The 21,447-nt window shown below is 54.8% G+C and overlaps 1 protein-coding gene across 18 annotated transcripts in view; it reads right to left on the bottom strand.

Moving 5' to 3' along the window:
* The window catches only part of ARHGEF11 (Rho guanine nucleotide exchange factor 11), a 112,670-nt gene that overhangs the window by 1,587 nt on the left and 89,636 nt on the right, over window positions 1–21,447 (bottom strand). For 5 of the 18 annotated variants that reach the window (XM_060135707.1, XM_060135697.1, XM_060135817.1 and 2 more), the window contains 22 exons: window positions 20,303–20,326; window positions 19,054–19,198; window positions 18,687–18,786; window positions 17,870–17,899; window positions 14,753–14,879; window positions 11,883–12,062; window positions 11,747–11,794; window positions 11,337–11,524; window positions 10,938–11,084; window positions 10,577–10,656; window positions 10,347–10,472; window positions 9,661–9,778; window positions 8,601–8,779; window positions 7,952–8,027; window positions 7,465–7,632; window positions 6,545–6,635; window positions 5,284–5,409; window positions 4,802–4,863; window positions 3,641–3,859; window positions 2,942–3,298; window positions 1,763–1,891; window positions 607–854 (listed from right to left, as the gene is read on the bottom strand). In XM_060135707.1, coding sequence (XP_059991690.1) covers window positions 607–854; window positions 1,763–1,891; window positions 2,942–3,298; window positions 3,641–3,859; window positions 4,802–4,863; window positions 5,284–5,409; window positions 6,545–6,635; window positions 7,465–7,632; window positions 7,952–8,027; window positions 8,601–8,779; window positions 9,661–9,778; window positions 10,347–10,472; window positions 10,577–10,656; window positions 10,938–11,084; window positions 11,337–11,524; window positions 11,747–11,794; window positions 11,883–12,062; window positions 14,753–14,879; window positions 17,870–17,899; window positions 18,687–18,786; window positions 19,054–19,198; window positions 20,303–20,326 — 2,968 coding nt within the window. Of the gene's footprint in view, window positions 1–170; window positions 361–606; window positions 855–1,762; window positions 1,892–2,941; window positions 3,299–3,640; window positions 3,860–4,801; window positions 4,864–5,283; window positions 5,410–6,544; window positions 6,636–7,464; window positions 7,633–7,951; window positions 8,028–8,600; window positions 8,780–9,660; window positions 9,779–10,346; window positions 10,473–10,576; window positions 10,657–10,937; window positions 11,085–11,336; window positions 11,525–11,746; window positions 11,795–11,882; window positions 12,063–14,752; window positions 14,880–17,869; window positions 17,900–18,686; window positions 18,787–19,053; window positions 19,199–20,302; window positions 20,327–21,447 lie in introns of all 18 variants that reach the window. The other 13 variants (XM_060135768.1, XM_060135748.1, XM_060135778.1 and 10 more) reach the window with 10 other exon arrangements.

Here is a 21,447-nt window from a genome sequence, read left to right as displayed (position 1 = left end):
AAACTGACCTCTTTCTGAAGCTGAGGGAACGAATGAATGAACTGTACTCAGGGGGAGACGAGGCCCCTTCTCAGAACTCCCGCGTCCTCACACTGCACGGCAGTGCTTCCTCAGGAGACGGAGGTCTTCTCCCTGCACACCCCACCCCACCCCCGGAGGACTTCACTCACCGTCCTCGGGGCAGGGCCCCAGTTCGCAGCTGTCCCTGGAGTCAGAGGCCAGGTGCTCCTTGGCTGGAGGGGACAGGGAGCTGTCTATCCATCTAGCTGCCTCTGTGTGGAAACCGCCCACAGGCGTGGTACCGCCAGACGACTCTCCCCCGAGGGACCTGAGCAGCTCTTTGTGGGCCAGCTCCATGTCCTGGAAGAGTTGTAGAGGGACATCTGCTCTCAAGCCCCTCTGTTCATGAGCCCCTGGGGAAGGGGCAATGCCCTCTTCTCCGTGGGGTCCAGGGGATGGGTTGTGCTTGACAGCGGCTGGCTGGGCTGAGGGTAGAGCCCCAGGCCAGGATCTAGGGCTCCCATGGAGACACACCGTGTAGCTCACTCGTGTGGGTGATGGGTCTCAGCGCAGTGGACCGAGGCCTCCAGGGTCCCAAGCCCTTACCTTGAGCCTGTTGAGCTTGACGGTGAGCTGCTCGATGGTACGGAAGATCATGCCCATGTCCCTGAGGGCCAGGCTGGGGGGAGAGCGGCCCAGGCGCCTTTGATCTTCATTGCCTTCCCGCAGCGCGGGCCGAGGCGCCGGCTGCCAGGCAGGGAGGCCATCGGGCTGGGAGGGCCCCACGCGTGCCCCTGAGGGGTCAGTGCTTGAGTCCAGGGGTCCTGCCGGCATGCTCACGTAAAAGCAGTTTCCTGTCCCCAGCAAGACAAAGCGATTAGGAGGCAAACAGAGAGGAAGTCTAAACCATCTTCCGCTCCCCTGGTGTTCCCCAGGCCGGCTGACGGGGCCAGGGAAGCCATCCTGCAGACGAGCTCGGAGTAGGCTGGCCTCGTGCTGCCTACCAGTCTCCCAAAAGCCCTTCTCTGCCAGAGAGCCTTCGAGATGGCGACTTTGCTCAGCTTGGCCCAGAGCAGGGGAGATGCTTAGTGGTGGAAGCTAAGGGAGAAGGGGCAGGGTGGTTGTGTTTCTTCTGGGAAAGGGGAGCGGCTCCCATTCCCTGAAGGAAGGGTAAAGAGGGCGTGGGCTGGTTTTAGGCACTAGCCTCCTTCCCTCTGCCCCATCTCAGGCTCTGCTGCTGAACTTCGACACGGTGCCCTGCCGCAACTGCCATCTATTTCACGATCCTCGAGGTACCTCAACTCATCAGAGGGGGTCGGGGACACAGAGAAGGACGTAAGGCTGACTGACAGGGCAGTAAGCATAGGTAAGTGCCCAGGAGCCTGCAAGGCCATGTAAGCCCTTTTCCACAGTGACACTGGATGGTGGCTAGTGTCGGGGAGAGGTGGCTCAGAATGTCGGGCTAAGGACACTGGGCCCTGGGCGCTGGGCCAGGCTTCCCCGCCCCCTTTCGTGACTAAGCAGAGCTGCTCAACCCTACCGCTTCGAGCCGCTCTCGGCGAGCGGCTGGCACAGGGTCCATTCTTCCGTCTTCAGGCCCACGTCCTACTCCTCACCCATTCCAGACAGTTCAGGGAGTACGGACGGAGGTGTGTGGCCACGTGACTGCAGGTAAGGGTCTAACACCTGAAGCCCAGTTCTGCCCCCGTGGGCCTGCATTCTAGCCCTGGCCTGTCTCTGGCTCCAAGGAGAAGTTCATTACCCGTAGCCTTTGCTCCGCCTTCCACTTCGGGTGGCTCAGGCTCTGACTGGCCACTCTCTGGTAGTGCAGGGACAACTTTGCTGCCTGCCACCTCAGCTGCACCGACACCACCACCAGGGACAGTAGAGACTGAGAGAGAAGGAGAGGGAAGGGAGAGAGAACAGGAAGGAGAGGGAGAAGGAAGGGGGGAGGGAGCAGGGGTGGAGAAAAAGGGAAGAACAAAGTGAACGCAAGATCACACATGATTATACCCCAGGGAGCTGAAGACAGCCGCTCCAACAATTCACCAGAGGAGAGAGCAGGGAGGCCAGGTCCCAGAAACCCAGGAGAGAGCACACACCTTGGGCAGATGGAAAGAAAAATGCTCCTGGAAAAGGAGGCAGAGCTGGGCACTAGGGGAGGAAAGGAGACCCCCTAGCACTAACATGGACCCCCCACCCCCCCACCTCAACCCCTCGAAAGCTTCCCGTGCTTCAGTTCATCTTTCCTGCTGCACTCCTCAGACCAGGCTGCCCTCTCTTCAGCTTACTCTTCCCTCCCTCCCCCGAGCTCCGGCCAGACAAACCTGCCCTGAGTCCCCATCCCGGCCAGTCTTGGCTTTTCCTGTCTTACAGCCCACGGCATTCCACAAGCCGGGCGCCCTCCCTACGTCCCCGCTCATTCAACACAGCCCCACACTCCCCATGCGTCTCCCCAGCCTTGTCCTCAGCCCCTAGTCTTGGCTCCACCTCTAGTCCCGCTGCCACCTCCATCCTACACGCCAATTCCTTCGCTGCTATCTGGAGTCACCTGGGAACGAAGCTCCCGAGAAGAGCCCCACTTTTCCTCAGAACTGGAAGAGCAGTGACAAACGCTAGCAGAAACTTTTACTGACAGATGATTTGTGCCAAGCAGTCGTAATACCCTTATATTGTAGAATGGAGTCCAGAGGTGATTCAGATTTTTGCCTAAGGGCACACGGGTACTAAGCGACGGAGCTAGGACTCTGCACCTAAGCTGTCCGACCCCAAAGCCTTTGCGTGATAGCAACATGTCTCCTTCCCCCAGGATCTGGACGAGCCTCTGCACACATGGTTTGCAGGACAGAGGCGGGGAAGGAAGTAGCCATCTGGAAGACTCAGCGCTACCCTAGCAGAATTGGGCGTGTGTCTCCCCAGTGGACACCCCGATGTCTTTTACCTTTTCTCACAACTTTGTAACTTCCTGTTGCCTCTGTGCTCGAAGCTTCTTCCTCTGGATTCCTGTCCAGCTCAGGAGATTCCCAGATCCCAGAATTCCTGGCCCTTGGGGGCAGGTGTTCCAGAGAACAGAGAGCCGTGTCCTCCTGCTGGCCCCGCTCTGGCCCTGAGAGCGGGGCACTGTCCCCTTCACCCCCAGTGGGAGCTCGCCCTGGGGAGCCTGGGTCCCAGGGGTGAGAAGTGATGCTGATGACGGAAGGTGTAGGTGTCAGGTCGTCCTCGGGCTCCCCAGAAGTCTGTGGGTCCATGGGGCGACCTGGCAGCAGGCTCCACAGGATCAGGTGCCGCAGGTTCTCCACTGGAGGGGAAACAGGGCGATGGCTTACTGGAAACAGGACTACACACCTCGCCAGTCGGGGGAGGGTGCAGAGGTGGCAGGAGGGCCACCGCTCCCCTCTCCCACAGCAATCTTGGTGAAACTTCTCCAGTCACAGGGTGGAGCTGTGGGACTCTGGCCAACCAGCTGGGTGGGTGGGTGGGGGGACAGGAATGACAATTGTCTCTCTGCATCCATCTCTCCTCAAACACAACAGGGAGAGCCTTTGAGCAGGTAAGAGAGTGGGGTGTCTGCCATGGTGTTCACAATGGCCAAGCTACTGGGGCACCGGGGGGCTGACGGTTGGGGCCACGAGGCACTCACCGTCCTCCAGGGCTGCATCGGCGAGTCCTTCCATGAACAGAGGGCCTGGGAGGGGCAGGAGGATGGGGTCCCTTGTCCTGCTGCCCCTGTTCTCTCCATCCAGGGAGGCAGAAGGGTGAGGCAGGGTACCCAGCTCCTCTTCTTCTATGCTGCCCTCCTGCTTGGGGCCCTCTAGCAGGACCGGGTGCTTCCCTTTGACCCTCTGCTGGGGCCCAGTGCCTGTTTTGGATGGGAGGACAGTGTAAGACAGGGAAAGAGGGAAGGCACGTATGGGTTGATCCCAGGCCCAGCTTTGGGTTCAAGGGGCTGGGAACACTGCCTGATTCCACAATGTTTACTGAGCACCTACTATGGCCAGGCACTGTCCCAGGCTCTTGGCATACATCCGTAAATAAAACAGAGATCCCCGCCCTACGGAACTTAAATTCCAGTGGACGGACATAAAGAAAAATAAAATAAGTAAACTGTCTACATAAATTAGAGAAGTGCTACAGGAAAGAAGAAAACATGGCGCAGGGTGTGGGAGGTCAGGAACGCTGGTATTAAACCGAGTGGTCAGAGAAGGTATATTGGTGCAAAGCTGACACCTGCACAAAGACTTGAAGGGCGTGCGGGAGTTAGAAGCATTCTAAGCAGAAGGAAACAGAAAAGGGACCCAGCCAGGGAGCCCACCGGGGAGATTTCTCTCTAAACATGAGACCCTAAGTAATTTCACATAAAAACTCAACGAGAATTCTGTCTGAGACCCTCCTGCCCCTGCCAATCCCATCCCGGCGACTGTACCTTCAGCCCTTTGGGCTCCCTATCCCTGCCCCCACAAGACTCCTGTGTCTGCAGATGTGAGTGCATTCTGCTCTCCGTTAGGCACCCCCGGACCTGACCGCCCCTCTCTTCCTCCCCTGCTCGATACCTGGCACCCAGAGAGCCCAGGTTGAGAGCTCTGTTCAAGTGAGCTGGCCCACATTCGCTTCAGCCTGTTCTCTTTCCTCTTCCAGACTCTTTCTTCCTCACTGTTTCTTCTCTACCCTTATCAAAACCTCACACCTCTGGCCCCGACAGCCCTCTCCCATCACCCCCACAGGCACACCTGACCACCTCCCTACTGTGCCTACAGAAAATGGAATGGGTTGGGCTCCCAAAAAGACAGCTCAGGGGACTTACCTCCAGGTACTGTCTCAGGCTCTGGCTCACTACGGAACACCTCGGAGTCATCCAGTCCTTCCCTGAGGGAAGAAACAGCCCAGGGTGAGAGAGGATCGCCTGCTGGGAAGTCTGGCTCTCTGCCAGCCAGGAGGAGGTGAAATTCCACTCGGGCCTCCTGGGTTGGGATGGGCAATGAAGGAGCAGGGCCCAAGGAGGGAGGGGTTTAGACTCCGGCACCTGCCGTCTGGCTGGCAACCCGGAGGGGAGGGTGGGTGTCGGCCAAGCTTCTCCTGGTCACGATTTTATACCCCCCACCCCACTTCAGGCACAGTCTCTACTACAGCCGGGTGGGGGGCTGCAGGGGGAGAGCAGACGGCGACGGAAGGCAGAGATGTGAGGGTACCTTCCGCCACCTGCCCATCCCCAGGGGGGAAGGGCTTAGAAGCAGCAAACGAGTGGCCTGGAGTGGGGATGGTGAGGGGGCCTGGAGGGCTAAGCACCTGCTGGGTGTGGGGCTCTGGTGGGCTGGCTCCTGGGGGCCTGAGGGCGGCGGGTGGACGGGCTTTGGGGCGGCTCCAGGGTGCCTGGTGGCGTTCCGCACGGCCTCTTCTAAGAGCTCCATCCATCTGTTGTTCAGCAGGAACAGAGAGGACTGGTGGTGAGAACAGGACCGAGGCACACAGCCTCTCCCCTTACCGACCCCCTGCGTCAGAGCTGCGAAGCCCTTCGCCAGGCCCTGCTCTGAGGACCCCCTCTGCCCAGCGGGGTCCCCTTCCTTGCAGATCTGACTGGTTGCTCACATTGGGTTACATTACTCGCACCTACCAATTACTGAACACCAACCCTCTGTTACTCGTTGTGCTAAGCATTCCCTCTCTCTCTCTCTCTCTCTCTCTCTCTTTTTAATTAATTAATTAATTTTTGGCTGCGTTGGGTCTTCGTTGCTGTGCATGGGTTTTCTCTGGTTGCGGCGAGCGGGGGCTACTCTTCGTTGCGGTGCGCGGGCTTCTCATTGTGGCGGCTTTTCTTGTTGCAGAGCACGGGCTCTAGGCTCGCGGGCTCAGTAGTTGTGGCTCGCGGGCCCTAGAGCGCAGGCTCCGTAGTTGTGGCTCACGGGCTTAGTTGCTCTGAGGCATGTGGGATCTTCCCGGACCAGGGCTTGAACCTGTGTCCCCTGCATTGGCAGGCGGATTCTTAACCACCGCGCCACCAGGGAAGTCCCTCTATCTCTCTTCTTTCTCTCAAAATAACTCTCAAGAGGTAGCATTATCCACATTTCGCAGATGAAAACCCGGAGTCTGAGAAACTGCCTGACTCAAGCTATCTCCTCCCACCGTGCCACGCTGCCTCTGGCTGGCCACTGTTGGGAATACGGGTGACTGAATGCCCTGGGTGGGGATGAGGGTCCCGGAGGCAAAGGCCTTTGAAGAATGTGGGCATTTGCAACGCTTGATGGGGGAAGGGAAGAAAAACCCCAGGGGAAAGAAGGGGGGCCAGAGAAAGGAAAGCAGCCTCAGAAAGGCTGGAAGACTGCTGGGGACTCCTCCTCCCTAGGGCAGGCCTGCTCATGGGGTCAGGGGAGGTGACACGGTAAACCTCTCTACTCCTGTCTTATCTCCCACTTCCCCTCAAGGCCCCGTCCTGTGAATGCTCTGGGGCGCAGCCCTGGCCTCCCTGTTCACATCCTCATACACCACCCTGGTCCCAAGGGGACGGCGGTTACATGGGACCCCCCCCCCCCCGCAATCAGGCAGTCCTCACGTGTTCTTGTCTGATGACGTCAATGCCACCAGCTCGTAGATCTGGGGTGGGCCCAGCTCGGAGGTACAGATAATGAAGAAGGCCCGTTTATCTGTGTGAGAGAGAGAAGGCAGAAGGGTCTGCATTGGCGGTGGCAGAGGCACGACTGCAGCCTGAGCCGAGGCGGCAGAGTGCGGACTTGGAGTCCTCACCCTCGGCCAGCTAAGAGTGCAGCGCCAGACGGACCTGGGTCCTCAGAAGCACTTGGGGCTCGCTTACAGAGGACAGAGGCAATTCTGGGTCCCCTAATGCCATCTTCACAGCCACCCCCATTACCTCTCGCTTTCCGAACAGCGAAGGCTGAGGGGTGTACGGTGCTTAGGGTTTATAAAACTGCATCACACCCATCCTCCCTTTACACCCCCCTCCAAGAGACAGACCTCACCCCCCGTGTTACAGATGAAGGAAGCGATGAGCCCAGAGAATCTGGCTGCCTGGCTCTTGCTCCAGAGCCCTTCTTGTACACACTCTGCTTCTCACTGAAATGCTCTGAGCACTGGACCAGGCTCTGGACGGGGGGCGCGTCTGTCTTCTGCAAGCGAGCTCTGCCCGTCACTTCTGCAGCAGGAAGGCTTGTCCTGCTCTTCTCTGCCCAATTCTGCTACCTCATCCTCAGTGCCCACATCCCATCCTGCCTCAGAGGACAGGAACCACGCTGTCCTCCCTCATCTTGGTCTCCCTCCTACCCATCACCCTACCCCACGTTGGACCACATCCTCCTGCTTCAGTGAGTCAGGGCTGGGAGGAAAGGAACGCAGGTGGGCTGATAAGTTCTGTACAGCCCCAGATCGGCCCCGCATCACCCAGTGCTCGCTGGACCCGAGTAACAGGGCTCATGGCCCCGGGGTGTGGGCCGGCTGGGACTGTCTCCTCACGGGTACCTGTGGCCACGGAGCGGACGAGCACGGCATTGAGCTTGAGCACCGGGCTGAAGGTCTGCTTGCTGTCCGAGGAGCCCACGGCTGTCTTGCTGTGACACTTCAGCAGCAGCTTCTCATCCTGTTTCTGCAGCAGCACGAGGAGGTCCTCCAGCAGCAGCACGTGGAGGTCTGGAGGGGTGCGGTGCTTGTGAGGTGTTCTCTGTGGCCCACTCATCCCCCATTAACACGTGGGGTACCAGAGGCTCTTGGACAGTCATCTCCAGGATCTAGGAAGCCCTGGAGTCTGGTGACCCCTGACTGCTTTGTTTTTGGTCCTTCCTCCCCATGCTGTGCTTAAGGAGCCCTGAGCTCTCATCCCCAGTCGTGTTTCAAGCTGCCTCCTTACCATCCCTTTAGAGCACCGGGTACAGGACTTATGGTCCAGAGAGGGAAGAGCCCAGGGGCAGTGCCCTAGGTTCCCTCTTGGCCCCAGTCCCCTGGCACTTACCCAAGGTCTTATCTTTGCTGATCCTCCAGGTCAGGGGCCCCTCATGGATCATCTTTCTGGTTGTAAGATCCAGACTCTGTTACGGAGACACCATATATTCAACAAGTATCTGAAAACCTAGACATTGTGCTAAGGTGCTGGGCACCAGTGGTGAACAAGAGCAGTCTTCGCCCTCACACTCCTGTGGGGGATGCAGACAAGTAAAAAGGCGACTACAGAGTCACGTGCCACGTGCTGTGCTGGGGGATATGCCGATGGTTCTGGCAGGGGTCTCTCTACCCGCTACTACGTGCTGTGTACTCTCCTAGGATCACTCTGCTTCACCTGCCCTTTCCCTCAGCTTTATGTTCTCCCGAATGACCTTCACCTTTACCTTGAGTTGATTCCCATCCCCTGCTCTCCCAGACTGAGTTCGAACATCTGGCCTTTATGGTAGGGCTGTCTGCCCTTGTCTGTCTCGGGATGGGGTGACAATGGTAACTGGGGCTGTGTGTATTCCAGGGCCCCCATCGCGCCATCCTATCACAGACAGGCCCAGGTCTCCTCCCCTCCACCTTCTCCAGGTCCTGACCGGAGCTCTGCTCCTAAGGGTGCCCAAGAGGTACGTGCGCCATGTGGGGCTGACGACGCTGCAGCCTCAGCCTCCTACCTTGAACTCCGCTGCCAGGGGGTTGCTGGCCCTCTCCAGGGAGGTGGTATCCAGACGTTTCTGGTAGCCCTCTAGACGGTGCCGGTTCTCTGTCTGCTTCACTGCTTCATTCACGTACTTGAGAATTTCCCGGCACTGATCCCGGGCCCGGCAGAGTTTCTCGTGCTCAGAGGTGCCACCTACCACGGGGCAGAGAGGAGGTGGTGAGGGCTCCTGCCCGAGAAGTCTGTCAGAGCCTGAGAGTGCCTGGCTACCAACAGCCGCTGGCCAGTCGCCAACCAGCAGGGATGGGTGTAGATACGCCACCCTTGCCTAACTTGGACCTCAATCGTAAGGACAACTTATACTGAGGGTCCTTGTGTTTCAGACCAAGGCTCTGAAGACACCGATAGCTCTTGGGAATTCCCGCCACAGCCACTCTACGGGTGTGGAGGACAGGAACGGGGACAGGGACTGTGGGTGATGACAGTGATGGTGTGTGTCTCCCTCTAGGAACACCTGTTCAAATCAGGTTGTGGCTCTTCCCACTTCTACACACTGACGCCAGCATCCCACACTTGAGGTGGTGAAAGCTGCTCAGGATCCCAGGGACAGTGACAACCTGGGGTTAGACCCCCCTGTTCAGCACGGTCCCCTACTCCCGTGGAGTAAGCACACATGGCTGTATCTTTTGTGCATCTCACAGAGACGTCCAGCAGGGGGATCAACAGGGCTAAAATCCGGCCACAGCCTCTGGCGTGGGACCACGATCCTCAGAGGAGCCAACGTGCCCTCTGTGCGCTAACCTGTGTCCCTCAGATGCTTCCCTCTGATCTGCACAGACGCCCCACACAGGCCAGAGGCAGCCCTTACCTCCTCCTGCTGCTCAGCACCTGAGTTTTGCCAAAGCACATTGACCATCGTTACCTGCTTTGAGAGTGACCACAACAACACAAGGACGAAGACCCTGAAGACCAGAGAGGTCAAGTGACTTGCTAAGGACACAAAGCAAGTCAGCGCTAGAACCAGGGTCCGAGCTGCGGGCTGCTGCCTCCCAATGCCAGCCTTCTGGGAGCCCTACCCTCCGTGTGCTTGATGATGTTCTCCAGCAGCAGTGGGTACTTGGTGAGCCGCTGCATCTCAGAGATGATGAGGTCTCTAAGCTGCAGCCGCCGGCACTGAGGGTGGCTCTCAGCCTCCTAGACACAAGGAGGAACAGAGGAAGACGACAGCCTGGATTACGAGCTGGCTGTGAGCTCAGGACACGGAGGACTGTGCGAACGCCGAATAGGTCCTAATCCCAGAGGATCGCTCAGAAACAGAGGTGGCAGCTTCGTGCTTAAATATTTAGGGAAAGGTTGGTGGAGGCAGGAAGACAGTAGCCCAAGAAGGGGATGTGGTCAAATAAGCCACATAAAGCAGGTATTATTCCCACTTTATAGACAAGGAAACTGAGATCCATCTAAGTAAATACAGGCACTGGTAGGTGAGCGGGGCCTTCTGATGGCCAGTCCAGTGTCTCCGTCTTGAGAGCGAGTATGTGTCAGTGTTTCTGAAGAGGAGGCGTTGGGGAGGGCGTGGATGGAGCAGCAAGTTGCCGTTTACCCTCCCCTGTAGAGAGAAGAGGCCAAGCGCCTGGAGCTGGGGGCCAGGAGGGCAGTCCAGGAGATGGTGGGTGAACCCGGTTAACTGTCCCCCTCCGCCTTACTGGGTGAGCTATGACTGAACTGGCTGCTTTCAGTGGCAATGAGGCGACGCCGAGCGTACCTGCATGAAGAGCTGGAACCGGCTCTCCTTGCGCTGCCTGGTCTTGATCAGCTCCAGGGCGATGGACTGATAGGAGCAGAACTGCGCGGCCACCTGCTGGAGCTCCTCCCGGGCGGGGCCATCGAACTGCAAGGCAGGAGGGACACCACACGGCCCCGGCCTCACATCCCTGCCTGGGACAGCTCCCCCCCACCTCCTCTGCCACCTCCTCCAGGCCTGGGCAGCCGTACCCGAGCCAGCATGAGGTCACTGACTTCTTTGATGATGGGGCCCTCCTCCCGGAGTTTCCTCATGGCTTCACACCAGGAATCTGGGGCAAGGAGAAAAGACAGAAGTGCCTGGGGTTGAGCCGCATGGCCAGGCCCTTCATGACGGGAGAAGAGGGATCTGACGGCAGGGCCGTGGGGTAGGGTCTCAAGTCATTTCACTTGTGGGGGGCTGGAATGCCGATGTTCAGGCTGCATGTCAGGTTCTCTCACCAAAGAGGACTGTTGGGGGCTATCTGCTCGGGGGGTCCTGGCATGCGGGCAGAGCTGGGGCAGAAACCTGAAGGCTGGCCAGGGAAGGGGGCAGGCGGGGTGGGCTCCTCACTGTGGATCTCGATGAGCTCGGGCAGGTTGGGGAAGAGCCGTGCCAGCTCCTCCCGGGGCAGCAGGCCCTCCTTCTTCATCCGCTGGTAGAAGATCAGGTCCAGCACCCGGAGTGTGCGCAGATGGGAAGCCTCTGTCACAAACAGTTCTGAGCGGGGGCAGTGACAAGAAGGGGCAGAAAGACAGAGGGAAAGCCCGTCAGCAAGGATCTCGTGACCTCCAAACCACCTTTGGTGCTGGTTTCAGATGGTGCGTCAACTTCTCTCTCCCCAGGGGCCAGAGCTGAGGTGGCCCTTACAGGGACCACAATGCAGCCGCTCTCGCCCCCAGGCCCCCCACTATTTTCTCTACCACCATCTGCGCCTGAGGCGCCCTGCACCTGTTCCCGCTTGAGTCTCACCGTTGATGACCTCCTGCCGGTCAATCTCCCTCTGGCTTAGCCCAGCCACCACATCCTTGCCCACTGTATGCTGCCAGTTTTGGGCGTCGGGCTCTGGCTCCAGGTCAGACAGTTGGCCCAGATCATCTTCTAGGAGGTTGGGGAGGAGGGCATCTGTGCAAAACCCCAAGCTGGGGGACTCAATGCTCCTGGGGGAAAACAGGCAGCTCAGCGTCACACGGAGCAAAAACTCAAACACGGGGTTTGTCCCTCCGCCTCCTGCCCACCCTGCTTGCCCAGGGCCCATGGGAAGCCAGTGGGCCACGAAGAGGAGCTGCACCACCAGCTGGCCCCTGGAAGCGGAGCGGGGGCAGCTGAGCACGGCTGGGACACGGACACCTAACAGAGGCGCTACGGCACCCATCACTCACCTGCGGCCCATTTTGGGGGTGAAGGGAGGGGTTGGGTTCTCAAGAGACCTGTGGAGAGAATGTCAACTCTCAGCAACCCTCTGCTCCTGCCTGGCCCCCAAGATATCAGCGGGCTGAGCCCCTGAGCCCCGCCCACCTGGTGGAGAGGCTGGAGGCAGAGGACGAGGCTGACTGGTGGAGGCGGGCGGCCTCTGCGGCCGCGTCCATGTCCACGTCGCTGCGAGAACGGGGCACGTTCTCTGCCTTCCGGGACCGCTTCATCTCCTCCCGGCCCTTCAGGCTCTCAGAGCGGCCCAGGCGAATCTCTGAGCGAGAACTGGATGGAGAGGGCAAAAGACCTTGGGGTCTTATATCTGGCCAGCTTTGACCTGCTGCCCCATCTCAGGGGTGCCTCAGCGCTTCCACCCCAAACACCAGACCCAAAGGGTCCCAGCTCTACAAAATCCTTCCTTTCCCCAGCCCAGCTGGATGGAGAGCGCCTCTCAACTTCCTTGCGACTGGTCAGGAAGGGAACCCAACAGGAAGGTGAAATCTGGGACTAACAGAATCAGACTTGTGGGGTGTCCGGATGCCAAAGACCCTAAGTCCCCGTCAGGAAAGCTGTGGACACCAGAGTCCCTCATCAGGGACAGCAAGGTCCCACCTTCCCCGCCCCTGGCCATCTCGTGGCCAGCTCATCTGGCCCTCTGCTTTGGGACAGGTCGGCTCCCACCTTGGGCTCTGCTTGAGGCGGATGTCTCCTTTCACAAGATCTTTTAAGAGGGAAGTAGAAGCACCCTCTTCACACACTCTAGTATTCTCCACACTGCCTGTCAGAAAATTCTCTCTGCTGTTGGATTCCCACCCCTCCAGTTGTGATGTGGATTTCTTCTGTTCTTATCCTGACAGCATCCTTCCTAGGCTTCCAGTCCCCTCTTGGGAGCAGACCAGCTTGGGAGGGTGCTTACAGGGGCCTGTTTACTGATGGGCAGGAACCTGCTCCCTGGCCTACCGTGCTTGGCCACTGAGTATCTGTGGGGCTTGATGAGATGCTGACGACTGGGTGTTGCTCTTTTCTGAGTCCTGCAGTGCATCAGCCCTGTGACAGCTGGCATCTCTGACCCCTGGCTGCCCCAGGATGGTGCCTCCCCCCATGGTCCTGCTGGGCTAGTTCTTTGCTGACATTATTACTAATCTACATCCTGCTCTGCCTCTAGGACAACAGAAGGCCTGGAGAGTCTGGAGAGCTCTTAACAGCACAGCAGGTTGCTGCGGAGAAGGAGCCAAATGCCTTGGTCTCCATTCATCAAGTCTCTCTGAACTGCCAGAGGGTCCCAACGCCGCTCCCCTGCCCAGGTCCTGGGGGTTCGTCTGCAGTGTTAGAAACCATACTGCCGGCTGATGCCCTACTGAACTCACCCCCTGACGTCTGACAGAACACTTCCAACACAGACTAACTCAAAACACCTTCACCAGTGCCCCACAATGGGTCACTTTAGCACCACAACAAACCTCATGCAATGAGGTTCCTGGGGCTTCTTTCAAGTACCCAGAAGTGAGTAATGATCCCACCAAGAAGTGAGGCATACAACCCACCTCTGGCCAAAAATTCCTAGACTACTGCTGTCTAGAATCGGGGGCTTCTTACACCTGTTTAGTTTCTACGACAACCTCTGACCCACCATGCTGCCGATGCCATTTCTTCTAAGATTGTCAGTGAAATTCAAAGATTGTCATCAAATTCAAAGGCTTCTGCTGAGAGTAGATTCAGAATCCCAATGAATGTCTCAGGGCAATTTTACCTAACAACTTGAAGAATACGTTTACAAATGGTCTCAAATATTGCCTCAAAATGTTGATAGTATATCTTATAATTGTACATTTGATACATCTGTGAGATCACACCTACCCCAGCAATCATATAATTTGTATGTTTAATTTACTCAGTAATATTAGAACTCAACCTCTGACCCCAGTACACATCTAACCTTTATCTTGCCTAAATCTTGGTTAATTCTCACTATGGCAAAATCTTTTAATGAGTATTAAGCTTATAAAGGCTTAGTATAAACAAAAAGGAGTAACCCTGCATACAAGCAGGAATGTTTGACTTACAGTTTGATAATTAGTTATTTCAGGGGTAAAATGGTTTGACTAGTCAGGCTGCTGCATGCTGACTTGCCTTTGGGTCTGCCTTTAGTCCAGCTCAGCAGTGTACACAGGAACGAGTTTTGTATACACAAGACCACATTTACCGTACCTCAAGTGTGCCTTAAGGAATTTGCAGGGATACTTCTGACTACAGGCAGTTCTCACTTGAAGTGCTGGCTACAGAATTTTAGACGTGACCTGATGGCTGTCGTGCCACAGTCAAGAGCAAGTCTAAGAGTACATTTCACCACCAGAGAAGGGCTCTTCTTAGAATCCGGCCAGAGGTGGAGAATGTGAGCAATGTCACAGCCTCCATTCCCCTTTTGCTTCTTGAAAGAAGAGCAGTTTGCAGTTTGTTTTGCATCAATGACCTTTCTACTTCTTCGCTGAGATGTACATCTGAGGCCCAAGTTACACCGTCTGCCTTTAAACTAGCCAGCAGAACCTCATCTCTAACTCTCTTCTTCACGGATGCCCCAGACTGTCTTTAGCCTGACTTCCTTATTGCCAGGATTTCCCTTCGCCCCACTCTGTACTCTTCTCTAGCCTTGTCATTTAGGGTTTCCTGACTAGCTGCTTTATAACATAATCTAGTTCATTCTTGGGGTGGAGGCTACTGCGTGGCCAGGGGGTGAATCCAAAGGAAATTTTAAAGGCATATGGTTCTTGGACTGGAAGGTCAGAGGCCCTGCTCTCTCTCCCGCTGGCCTGATCACCAACACATAGGCGGGAAGGTTGGGGGAGAGGGAGAGAGCTCTATAGAGGGAGCCTTACAGTCTAGTGGGGGGTAAAGTAGCTGGCATTGAACCTTAGCCCTGAACCCTGCCCACGCTCCCCTCCCTGGGCAGCCAGCAGGCCCCAGCCAGCCACTGCTACCTGTCGCTCTCCAGCAGGTCCTCGGGAAAGCTTCCTGTCGAGAGTCGCTGCATCCCAGGCTCCGGGGCATCGTACTGCTGGTTGTTCTCAAAGTGCTGAATGATGTTCCTCACGTTGCCTGGTTTGACTGGAAGCGGAAGAAAGATAATGAAAGATACTCTGCTTTCTGTTCAGGAGTGACTTCTTGGGGCCCTCGCTCCCCTCTAGCCCAGAAGACAGTGATGAGCAAGCACGGATGAGAACAGCATGGGGCTGAGGGTCAGGAGACATGATGTGAGCCCTGGCTCTTCTACTGTGTGGCGTGGCACGGGCAGTCCCTCCCCCTTTCTGGGGGCTACTCTTTCCTGGGATGCAAAATGAGAGGGTTTGAAAGTGCATTTGCTACGGGTATTTCTTTTGGCTCTCACATTCTTTATTACAGTGGTTCTCATGCTTGAGAATCGTTACTAGGTTATTCCCAAGAGCCATATATGTGTTAAAAAAAAAAAGTTAGCCAGGAAGACCAAAAACACATCAACCTTGGTATAATTTGGCCAGGTTGCCAACTTTACCAAGCACTTCTCAAATTTATACTACTTTTAGAGTTCACTATTTCTGGTTTTTCTGTTCTTCCTGTTCTTTCTGCCCTCACCCCCACCTCTTCCTCTCCATCATTAAAGAATCAGACCCTCCATTACCAGTGAGGGGGGTCTTAGGAGGAACAGAGGAGAGATGTCACTCTCCGGCATTCAAATTCCAGATGCTTTTCAAAGCTATGACAAAAGAGAGCTGTTCTTGTTCAAAGTAGAGAAGGCAGGTAAAAGAGTAAAAAAGGCATAGGTGATGCCATGTGGAGACCCTGGAGAAGAGACCTCAGGCCCAGGGGCTCAGTGGCTCCTATCTTCACAGTCGATTAGCTCAGCTCCAGGTCCAGGATGTCGGAACAGGAGTTGGGCTAAAGACGCTGCTCTGCCCGGACCAATAGGAAGGATAATGGGATGGGGAAGGCAAGACAAACAGCCCCGGGCGCCAGGCCCTGGTCCTAACCACACTAACCAGGGATTCTGACATCGGCATATACAAACGTATAAATCTCCCTGTGTATCTAAACTTGAGATCCGTAAGAAAATTTCCAAGCCAGAGGAAACAGAAGAACATTTAGCTGGTCTCTTCAAAGGTCACGATTTCATATCCTTTAGGCAGGTAATGTTTTTCTAAAACTGCAAAATAGGTGGCTGTGTATATATGTTAGGAGTAGGGCCTGTTACCATCACTCCCATTTTGGAGATCTGAGTCAGATCTGCCTGTCCCAGACTGTGCATCTGGGCCCTGGGGCAACTGCAGCAGCCCGGAGCATCCCTGGCTGGGTGATGACGTGGGAGCCTGGGAACGTCCTATAATAGAAGGCCTCCGGGCAGAGCCCATTGTTCCCTCTCCCATGGGCCACTTGGAAAAGGCCCAGTTCTTGGGATATAGTTACACCCTAGCTGTGACAAGGAACAGGTGTGGCCCTGAGATTTGGTATAACTGAATAACCCAGAGTAACAGGGGAAAAAGACACGTAGAAAGGAACGCGTTTTTGAAAAGGGCAAAGTTTTCATCAGTAACCTTTGCTCTCCCTTCCTCCATTCTCTGAATAACAATGAAACTAAACAAAAGTGAATTATATGTCACTAACAATCAGATGCCTTCACTAATAAACAGGGGCACTAGCGGATGACTCTAAACAGCAAGGTTCTCAGTGCTGAGGCTTTCTAGCTTTGGTGGGTGTTTGGTCTTTAGATACGCATACAGACTTGTCTGATGTCCTGGGAACTTGAGAACATCCAATCAAACCATGAAATGACAATAGAAAGATATGACTCAAAGAGATGGTGAATACCCAGCATGCTTATCCTCTCTGGGGATCAGCAGCCCTACCCTGGGTGTTCCTGTTGCCTCTCAGGCTGACACAAAGCAAGCGGCTCGGGCAGGGCTGCTCGTCTCAGGCCTGCTGCTTGCCTCATGCCTGCCTCGGGCAGGGTGGATGGGAGGAAGTATGTGTTAAAAACTAAGGGCCTGGGTTTCAAGGCCATTCTTTTAGTTTTTCCATTGTTTTATAGACTTTCCCCCCCTAATATTTCTTTACTTATATTGTTTAAAATAGCATAACAAGTCTAGGAATTTCACTTTAAAAATTATTTTGAAAATCATTATCTTTAATTGTCACTTTATATAAAGTGAATTCTAGCAACAGATTTCCTGATTGCCCCTCACTGCTATCTCTCCCCTTGATTTACTGCAGAACCTAGAAAATTTTAATCACTTTAATTGTATGCATATATGGACCTCACTGATGGGAAATGAACCTGCCCACTTCTGGGTTCTAAGCTCCTCTGGGTTAATGTCTGTTATATATGTATTTATTTTTGATACATAGATTCTAGAAGATATTAGGCCTCTAACATACATACGTTAGGGTCATTCTCCTTAACTGTTGCAGTGATGCTGTGCTGGCAAAGTTAAGAGTCAGGAGATGAAGGTGCTACAGTGAAGGACTTAAACAAAGGAGATGATAGAAATGAAAATACCCCAAGGCAAAACTGCTGAAGACCCATTAGGTACTAAAAACAACCCCATACAACACTCAAAACTGAGGATTCTATTATTTCAGTTGAAAACAAAAATCTGAGGAACTTGTACAGGACATTTCAACATGCGAGGGTTTCCCTCATTTACATAGAGCCCTGGACTTTTGGAGCCGCATCCACGGAGAGCTGACAGAATGAGAAAGGCCGCAGGCCGTGGACCAGTCTTGGAGGGCCTGGAAGCTGGCCTCTGCCAGCACTGCCAGGAGGAGCTGCACGGTGCCGGGGGGCAGTGCCCTGGCCCCTCCCACCCTGCCTTAGGTAGGCAGAGTCCTGCGCCCAGCGTGAGCGCAGGAGCCCCTGGGCAGGCACCCCTGGGCAGGCGTTTGTGTCATGGGGAGCTTTAGCAGCATGGAGGAACATACAAGAGTAATGGAGTGAGGAAAGGGAGGGAGGAAAGAGAGCCAGGGCAGGAGGCGATGAAGGAGAGGGGAAGAAGGGCAGACAGGACTTGGGAAATGGAAACTCAATGCTAATGCAAAGAAAAACCCAAAGAAAATGGTCCTTTTACCTTCCACAGGGGACAAGGGAATATGAAATGCTAAAAGAAAACAAACAAAAACAAAAGTAAACCATGAAAAGTCAAATTAATGTTTCAAGAGTCAAAATAAAAATTACATCAAGCTGGAAAATGAAAGGTAGTGGCAAAAATCAGGGCTGATCTAGTAGAGTCCCCTCCTCTCCCCTTCCCCCAAGGCAGCAGTTTCGGGAAAGGCAGGAGGCCCATGCCGTGGCCCTTCCCAGATCCCCAAGACTAACACTGGGGCCTTAAGATAATGACTGGGAGGGCCAGCAGCAATGTCCAGACAGATGACACACAATTGGGAAGAGATCGGTGACAGGATCCATGGAGGTCTGGATTGCTGATGGCATGAGGGGAGCCTCTGGGTCCCAAACCTGCTCCCTTTCCACCTAGTTCTGCTTAATTGAAACCCTCCATCAAGGGCCCATAATTGCTCCCAACACACAGGCCCTCAGGAGGACAGACAAGTCCATGGATGAAGGTGAAGGAGGCACTGACTGTCAACAGGGCAATCTTGCCAAGGGGGAAATACTCCTCTGCATGGCTGTTCAGTGTCTACAACTGTCTCTGAGTTCCTAGACCCAGGGACTGGCTTGGCCTCCTTGGCTCTGAAGCAGTTCCCTGTACCTCAGGGGCCGTCACTGGGTGTGGCAAGGGGAGAATGCAATAGCACCGAGAGGAAGCTGCGACCTCAGAGTTTGTTTGGGCCTTTGGCTGCCTGAAGCACAGGAAGGCCCTCTGCCAACATGCTGGCCTGTGAAGGGGCCGAGGTCCCTGTCCAAGGCTTTGCTCCCCAAATACTCACTGCTCTGGGAAGAGCTTTTGGGCTTCCCGATGTACTTGAGGATGGGGTTTCGCTTCTTGTCCTCCAAGGCATCCTTTTCTTTCTTGGAATTGCTGCTCTGCTGAGATAAGAGACCCTAGGGTTTGGAGAAGGTCCCAGTACCCAGACCGGGCCACTGGTCACCGTGCTACTGCCTCTATGACTAGCCCTAAACAAGCAGCGGGAAAGCAGACTCATGCTTGTATCTGATCTCGCACATCTGCTTCTGGTCTGGGACTGCAGGGAGGGAGGGGGCTGCTCTAGTTTGGGGATTCTCAATGACTCTCCCGGTCTGCCTCAGCGCAGGAACCGTGCCAAGAGATGATTCTTTCTAGGGGAGCTCTGTCACCTTCTTGGTCTTCGGGAAGAAGGGTAGCCACTTGTCCTTGTCAGGAGCGGACTGGGCCTTTTCAGCCGTGTTGGAAGGTCGTGCTTCTCGAGGACGGATGCCCGCATGGCTCATGTAGGTATTGAGGGCGAAGTCCATGGGGGCACTGTAAAAGAGGAATGGGGGCGGAGAATCGGAAAGCGCCAGCAGGGACTGCTTTACACAAGCTCTTCACCACCACCCAGTGGGGTGGCGAAGGGCCAGGGCATTCAGCGGGAGGCCCAGAATACTCAGATGGGACAGCAGGCAGAAGCCGGAGAAAAGTCTTGGCTGGCATGACTCCCAGAAGAAATCGTATTCTTCTCCTATGCAGAACGCTCCCTAACGAGGGGACAGCGGTCAGTGGAAGGACCCGTCAGTTCCCCAAAATATAAGCAACTAATAAGCCATGGGCGACGGTTGAGGCCCACAGCTAATGTCCTCAAGCGTATACACAGGGGTGGGGTGGCAAAGGGATGCGGAGAAACGCCAACCGGCCCCTGCAAGTCCAGGTAAGCTGCCTTTGCCACCACCCACCCCAAGTACAAGGAGAAAAAGAGATGGAAATGATCTGTCAAGTAGCTTCCAACTGCCACAGATGAAACTGTCCAGAGCTCTGTGTTTAGAACTGTATTTGCCTCTCAATTCGGTAGACAGATTATCCACTTTGTGGATTCAATGAAGCAAATGTTTCGGCCCTGGCTTTCGTCTTCTCTGAAACAGACTTCTAACCCCATCTTCTCTCCCTTATTGAGTGCGTGTATGCTCAAGGAATGCACCCTCATTTTAACACTGGCTACTGAGAAACAAAGGGACATGTATATAGGCTTCAAGGAAAAAAAAATGTGTCAGCAGAGGAAATGTGTTGTACCCTAGCTCCCCTCTGCAGGTGCTGCTAACACAGGCTGATTCTATCACTGCTCCTTCTTTCGGTGGTTTACGAGAAAGACACAGGGCTAATGTGGGTGGAGAAGAGGAGGCCAGGAAGGGGAGTGCTGGCAGCTTGGTGTCTTCACACTGAGGAGCAGACCCACGTCCCAGGCAGTGATCCCCGTGTACCAGGGCCTGGGCCTCGTGACCTCCTTGTGGTTACACAGACATCTGGAAACTACACTTGGACAGACGGTGATCCTCTGGAGCTAGGGACTCGCCTACGATTGGCAGAGATGCAATGCCCAGTAGCTCAACCCCACTCCTTCCCACCTTGATTCAACCGCACAGACTCACTCACCTCCTGTCTTCCTCGTATTTGGACCTGGAACAAAAGAAAAGAACAGATGACTCAGACTGCAAAGGCAGAGGCTCGTCCGCCTGTGCAAGACTGGGAGGAGGGTAAGTTCTTTCCTAGAGGAAGGGAGCGGGTGAGGAAAGGGAGGAGGATGATAAAAGGTCAGACTCAGACTCCTGGTCTCAGCTCTGGAGCCAGCTTGGGGCTCAGGAGGTGAGGGTTCTCATTCCTCCGAGGGGCTCAATTAGCACAGAGTGATGGTGATGATGGTGTCCTTAGCCAGCTAAAAGGAAGGGGAATGAGGCAAATACAGCTTCTCGCTTGGTAGCTGTTTCAGCCTCTGAAGCTACCACGGAGGAAAAGGCTCCTCTTTTTTTTTTTTTTTTTTTTAAGGCTCCTCTTTGTGTCCACCTAGAACTAAATTAGAAGGGTTGGGCTGACACTGAGGCAAGAGGAAAGAAGATGAGGGCGCAGAGATAATACCTTGAGACCTGATTCAGAGGAACCTATTTAAAAGAGGTTAATGGTAACAGCAACTAATACTGCATGCTCACTACGGGCCAGGCACTATTCTAAGCTATTTACACGTATAATATTTACACGTATAATTTATTACTCAAAATAATAGGTCCCATATCTCCATTTAATGAGGCTAGTGCTTCCTTCTTTTAAATAGAAGCCTTTATAAGCAGGGTGCCTGTGCTGTCCATTATAACCCCACAGAACTCTGTGGTGCCTATGACCTCAGAATAGGCTCGGTCAGGTTTTGCCGCCATCCCTGGCACGGTCGGGGTGATTAGTGCCATCTGACTGCTAGGGAAACTAAGGCCCAGAAAGATTCCGGGTTTGGCTGAGGGTCAGAGGGCTGTTTTCAAAGAATATACCCTCCCTGTGGGACCTCATCTGGTCTCATTTCCAACCCGGATCTCTTGTCAAATGCCAGATTCATCTATGCAGTTGTCTACTCAAATCTCCAGTTTGATGTCTAAAGATCTCAGATTTTGACACGTCCGAGACTGAGCTCCCGGTTTTCTACCACAAAACTGTCCCTCACACGACTGTCCCTAACTAGACTGATGGCACCTTTGTCCTTTTAGTTGTTTAGGTAAGAACTGTGGAGTCTTCCTTGGTTTTCCTTTCTCTCACAT

The sequence above is a fragment of the Lagenorhynchus albirostris genome, chromosome 2, assembly GCF_949774975.1.
Source record: "Lagenorhynchus albirostris chromosome 2, mLagAlb1.1, whole genome shotgun sequence".
Taxonomy (NCBI): domain Eukaryota; kingdom Metazoa; phylum Chordata; class Mammalia; order Artiodactyla; family Delphinidae; genus Lagenorhynchus; species Lagenorhynchus albirostris.
The sequence above is the reverse complement of the archived record's forward strand: the minus strand, read 5'-3'. Positions and strand labels throughout refer to the sequence as shown.